Source organism: Gekko japonicus, unplaced genomic scaffold (assembly GCF_001447785.1).
Source record: "Gekko japonicus isolate JY-2015 unplaced genomic scaffold, Gekko_japonicus_V1.1 scaffold300, whole genome shotgun sequence".
Taxonomy (NCBI): Eukaryota; Metazoa; Chordata; class Lepidosauria; order Squamata; family Gekkonidae; genus Gekko; species Gekko japonicus.
In genome coordinates, this window is record NW_015169179.1 from 698753 (window position 1) to 704752 (window position 6000).

The window sequence follows — 6000 nt, forward strand, 5'->3', positions numbered from 1 at the left end:
TATTAATTAGCCAGTTTTTGATCCATAAAAGGACTTGTCCTTTTATCCCATGATTTTTGAGCTTACTTAGGAGCCTTTGATGAGGAACTTTATCAAAAGCTTTCTGGAAGTCAAGGTAAACAATATCTATTGGATCCCCCTTGTCCACATGTTTGTTCACCCCCTCAAAGAACACTAACAGGTTAGTGAGACAAGATCTTCCCTTACAGAAACCGTGCTGAGTCTGCCTCAATAGGTTTTGTTCATCTATGTGCCTACTAATTCTTTCCTTAATAATGGTTTCCACCAATTTACCCGGTATCGACGTCAGACTGACAGGCCTGTAATTTCCCGGATCTCCTCTGGAACCCTTTTTAAAGATGGGAGTGACATTAGCTACCTTCCAGTCCTCAGGAATGGAGGCTGATTTTAAGGAGAGATTACATATTTTTGTCAGGAGATCCACAAGTTCACAATTGAGTTCTTTCAGAACTCTTGGATGTATGCCATCTGGGCCTGGTGATTTATCAGTTTTTAAGTTGTTTATCAGTTTTAGGACCTCCTCTCTCGTCACCTCAATCTGACTCAGGTCTTTCAACACCCCTCCCGAACTCAGCGGCTCTGGAGTGGGCAAGCACCTCTCATCTTCCACAGTGAAGACGGAGGCAAAAAATGCATTTAGCTTCTCAGCCATTTCCCTATCATCCTTCCCCTTACTTTGTTTGTTAACCATGCAGGCTTTTTCCTATACCTGTTTGTGCCTTTCCTAACCTGCGGAATATTTTTTTTTGCGCTTCTAGGATTGTAGTTTTAAATAGTTTCCAAGCTTCCCCAATGGTTTTGACCCTTTCTACTTTTCCTTTCAGTTTCCTCCCCACATGTCCCCTCATAACAGAGAAATTACCCCTTTTAAAGTTGAAAGTGGTTGTGTCAGTCTTTTTGGCCAATTCCCTATTTATACAAATGTTGAACTCAACAACGTTATGATCACTGTTCCCAAGCGGTGCAATCACTTTTACATCTCTCACCAGGTCTTGAGTGTTACTTAGGACCAAATCAAGGATCGCCTCTCCCCTGGTAGGTTCCGTGACCATCTGCTCCATAGCACAGTAATTTAGAGTGTCTAGAAACTCAATCTCTTTTTCTCGACTAGAACACATATTGACCCAATCAATATGTGGGTAGTTAAAATCACCTATTACGACACAGTGTTTTTGTCTAGCTGCTATCTTTAATTCATTCATCATTTTATAATCCTCCTCTATCTTTTGATCTGGTGGGTGATAAACTCCCAGTGTTAAGTTTCCTTTTGCCCCCCCTATTTCAACCCATAGAACTTTCAGAAGCGAATCCAATTCTCTTAGCCTCTCAATCTTTCTGGACTTTATACCCTCTCTGACCCTCTGACTTTATACCAGACTCTTCAGCCTTTCCTCTTAGGGAAGGTGCTCTAACCCCGTCATCATATGGTATTAAGCCTGCCTTTGGTTCCAGATGCTCAGTTCTCTGTCAGCTCTTTCTCCCTGCTTGCAATAGAAATCAATCTGTTGCCTGCAGACCGGCTCATACTTGGAATGAGCCCCATAGCTGGACGATTGCCGGGGGGGGGGGACTGGATGGAGGAGGGGCAGGGGGAGAAAGAGGCATGGAGGCACGTTTCTGCAGCCTGCCAACTCCCTCAGCCTCCCTAGGAGGAAGCTTGGCAGCGGCACAAGCAGCAATGGAGTGTCCCCTGCTTCTCCCCACCACCGCTTCTGAGAGTCAACAAGCAACACAAGGATCTTTGGATGGGGGGGGGATATTGGGAATTCGGGAGGGGGCAACACCCCATGTGCCCTGCACTAGCAATGGCCCTGCCCCCTTTTTAGAACAGGAATGTAGATTGAGTGTTTCCAGTCTGTGGGCCACTATTTTGTTTTCCATATTTTTGACTTATTTTTGTTCAGATTTTGATGGACTTCATTTCTGTTGCTTGGAATAGATCTATTGACATCTCATCTACTCCTGGTGATTTGTAATGTGGATGTGGGTGGGGCCAATCCAGCCTGATCAAAGATTCCCATGGCCTTTGATGACTTAGTCCAAATGAATCTTTTCACTAACAAATGTAAGGTTCGTATATATAGCATTAATCCTGTATTATTAATCCAGGCACAATGTAAATTTGTTTTCTATGCTGCCTCAATCCAGCTATCTTTAAGTGTCCTATTTGAAAAGCCATGCCTGGTTCTATCTTGGAGGGATGACAGTGGGGAAAGCACAAAAACAGTTCTGACCATTTGTAAAGGCAAACAGTTCATATGGGCAACTTTTTGGACTGATTTGATCCTACCAACATGCTACATAACTCTTCTTCAGACTTTCCTGCAAACTGACACATGGACAGATTACTCAGTAAGTCAAGGGAGGTATGCACTAATCACCAGAAGTCTTTTTTACCTTTGAAAATCTCTGGTCCAGTTTTGATACTGTTGTGGCCCAGCTCCTTTGAATAAGGAATTCCAGAACTTTCAAGAAACTAATGAAAGGTTGCTAGGACTGTAAAAAAAACAACAACCCATTCCTGAAAGTTCTATGTTACCCTTTCCCATATGCTCTAACAACATTACCTCAGCTTCTGGGTCCAAGTTAATTGTCTCCATGTCCACCGGCGTCTCTGCTTCAGCTGCAACACAGTAAGCACATTCAGCGTCAGCTCAAGCTGCACATCAACTGAAAACCAATCTGTAGAAAGCTCTCCCACAGGAGAATGCATGCCTTAAAGGCAGAAGAATTTCATTTGTTCAGTCATTACTGCGGCTATGCAAACCTCATTTTAGTCTTCTTAAACTAATGGAAACCTCACCTCTCAGACACAGCCATAATGATATACAGTAGCATAAAAACTTGCAAATGTACACACAACAGCACACTAAAAGAAATGGTGTCAGATCAATGGCCGAGAGAGGCAATGTAACAAAAGGCTGGATCCAGACTAAATTTTCCAATGGCAGAATGGAACCTTTCAGCCTCCTGCTGCACACTGCACTTCATGGAAATCCTGAGGTTTTATGCCATTAAAGGTTATTGAAACTTGAACTTGAAATCCCAGGATGGGGGGCTACAGAAGATTTGGTAGAAATCGCTAATTTAGTTCAGATCTGAACCAAAATAACTAATTGTAAACACTACAAATATTGTAATCAGAAAGATTTTTCACCTATCTCTGCCATTTTCTTAGTCTTCCATATTTCATCTGGCTAGCACAACACAGAGGGGGAAAAAACATAAATCTTATAGCTGTTGTGCTAGGGTTCACATTTCCCTTAGAATCTACCAGGGGCTTTGGATTACTTAGCAGTTTGAAGAAGCTGCTCTGAAATAAAAATCCTTGCAAGCTCACTGCAATTTTCTCTCCCTGGGTAGTGAGAGCTGGGGTAGGCCTCTGAAATTTGTGCTGAATAATTCATACTTGCTTTCCATTTGGCAAGTAGGCGGATGATCTCTTTCTCACACTTCTAAGCAACATACAGCAACCCATTGAACAATTCACTGTTGTCCTCTCTTAAGCAAGTGTTTTGCCTTCTTAATGTCCCCACTCATCCTCCCCTTGCTGTACCTGATGGCTAGAACTCCCTTCCAAAATTCCTACTTGGTGTCTCTTCCCTCTTCTTTCAAATCCTTTTCCAGCAAACCCTTTGGCTTCACCCTTTAATCCTCAACCACAACTAAAGAGACGGTGAAATACCTACAATTGCATTTGCACACTATCCTCTTTTTCTACTTGTTCTTCTCCCTATTGTTTTTCACACAAATATGTAAGATTCTCGAGAAATGGATTAGCCTCTTCTGCTTCACATTGCTCTGTAAAGTGCCATGTACATTGATGGCAAGTGTAACAAACAAACAAACCCTTCTCTCTCACAATATGCCACAAACTACTGGATTTGTCTATCCATCTTCTCCTTCTGAACTATTTCACTATCATGGGTAAGAGAGGTATCAGTGGAAAACTGAGACATATGGTAAAGCAACAGACTGTTTGGGGAACCAGTGGCCTTTCACAGGGGAGAAAACCTGCCAAATGTCCCTTCCTCTGAGCAAATGCAAAGGGGAAAAGACCTCCCTGCCTTCAGCAGGTGAAGCCATCAATGTTTTTTTAATGTCAGCAGCCATTGCACTAAATCCCCTTCATTATTTCAGAGTGACTTGCATTCTTAGCAACGAATCCACCTCATAGGAAAGGGGGCAAAGGCTACCATACTTAACAGACCTAGGACTAGGTAACATGGTAATGTGGGTAACAAGGCTACCTGTAGCAAAGAAAGAACACCTTTGTCCACTATGGAAGGACTCTAGCATCTCTAGGTCCCATTACCATACATATTTCCATCCTCTGCTTACATCTCACCACATCTGAGCTCAGATGGATTATAGCTGGATAAGACTGGAGGAAAGAGCATAGGGGGGAAAGGTGCAGATGAGGCAGTGGATAAAGCAGAGATCCTCAGGGATGCAGAAGGAAGGACACAGCGGACGGGGGGGGGGGAAGTGGGGGCAAAGTCACCTAGAACAGAAGGTGAGATTAGCATTTTACACTGCAGTCCTAAACAGAGCTACACCCTTCTTAACTAATGGGCTTAGAAAAGTGTAATTCTGCTTAGCATTGTACTGTTAGCCATCTACTCTGCCACAGACAACCATTACAGCAAAAACTTGCACACATGTTATCACTAGCTGGTTTTTCACTTATACAGGAACATGGATAGAGGTACAATTAAATAGCCACTCTAATAACAAATTCCACTGCCTGTGCTATCCACTTTCCAGATGTGTTAAGAGACAAGGCTTCTTTTACTTAACAGCACAAAACTTCAATTCTAGACCAGAAGCTAACAGATAAGACTCATTGGAAAATTCATCAGTGGTTGTTAAAATAACATATGAAGTGGCCGCCTGCCTACTTTGCTAATTTGAATATAACATGCATTTGTGATTAGAACTGCTGGGGGGAAATCAGTAAAAATTATTGTCACAATCAGAAAGCATCTTTGCTACCTGGCAACAGCAGGCAGAAGCAAGATTTCCCTTGTAAGCCTCTACAGGCAAACAAGCAATGTGGACCAAACTATGACCATGCCAAAACTGCACACATAAAGGCCGTCAAATCCTCAGCCTAAACACACTGCTGAAGCAGCACACAGCTCCACTGTACCAACAACTGCCAGATTATATACCCTCAGGCAAGGATTAGAACAATTGATACCTTGACACTTAATATAAAACACATTCTGCATATAATCAACCACCTTGTCATCAAGATCACAATACCAGTGATTGCCTCAATTACTCTCAGCCTCATTCATTTCAGCAAAGTAATGTGTTCATTAATCCACTGTCAGGCTCACACCTATGACACTGTCATTACGCCCTAAGTGAGAGTGGCTGGTCCAGTTCCTTAAACTGGACATGCTTTTGAAAAGGAGCCTGACAGAATGGACTGTTTCAAGGTGGCAAACTAGTTAGCTAGGAAGTGTTCTTTTGCTTTTTAAAACCCCCAGAGAGGAAACAGATACAAGGGTACGGAACATCTGAAGCCAAGTCTTGAACAGCAGGCCTCCGAAAGAGAGAAAAGGGGGGGAGACGGAGTGGGGTTAATGGTAGTATTTTGGAAAGAAAGGAAGGGAGAAAGCTAGGAAGGAAGGAAGGAAGGAAGGAAGGAAGGTAGATGGGTAGAAAGACAGAGATTGAAAGAGAGTGAATGGGACGAAGGATAGTTGAGAAGGAAGAAGGGCAGAGAAAGAGAGGGGGGAAACAGAGTGGGTGAGACAGAGAATGTTGGGAGGGGAGAGAGAGAAAAGGGGGGGGAGGGGACCCGGCCTGGAGAAGGAAGGAAGGAAGGTAGATGGGTAGAAAGACAGAGATTGAAAGAGAGTGAATGGGACGAAGGATAGTTGAGAAGGAAGAAGGGCAGAGAAAGAGAGGGGGGAAACAGAGTGGGTGAGACAGAGAATGTTGGGAGGGGAGAGAGAGAAAAGGGGG

General features: G+C 43.3%; 1 protein-coding gene across 1 annotated transcript in view; it reads right to left on the bottom strand.

Annotated features, from left to right (window-relative positions):
• Positions 1-6000, bottom strand: part of PPP1R7 (protein phosphatase 1 regulatory subunit 7) — a 36247-nt gene that overhangs the window by 20832 nt on the left and 9415 nt on the right. Inside the window, exon 3 of the mRNA XM_015416054.1 lies at positions 2589-2644. Within this exon, the coding sequence (XP_015271540.1) occupies positions 2589-2644 (56 nt within the window). The remainder of the gene's footprint in view (positions 1-2588; positions 2645-6000) is intronic.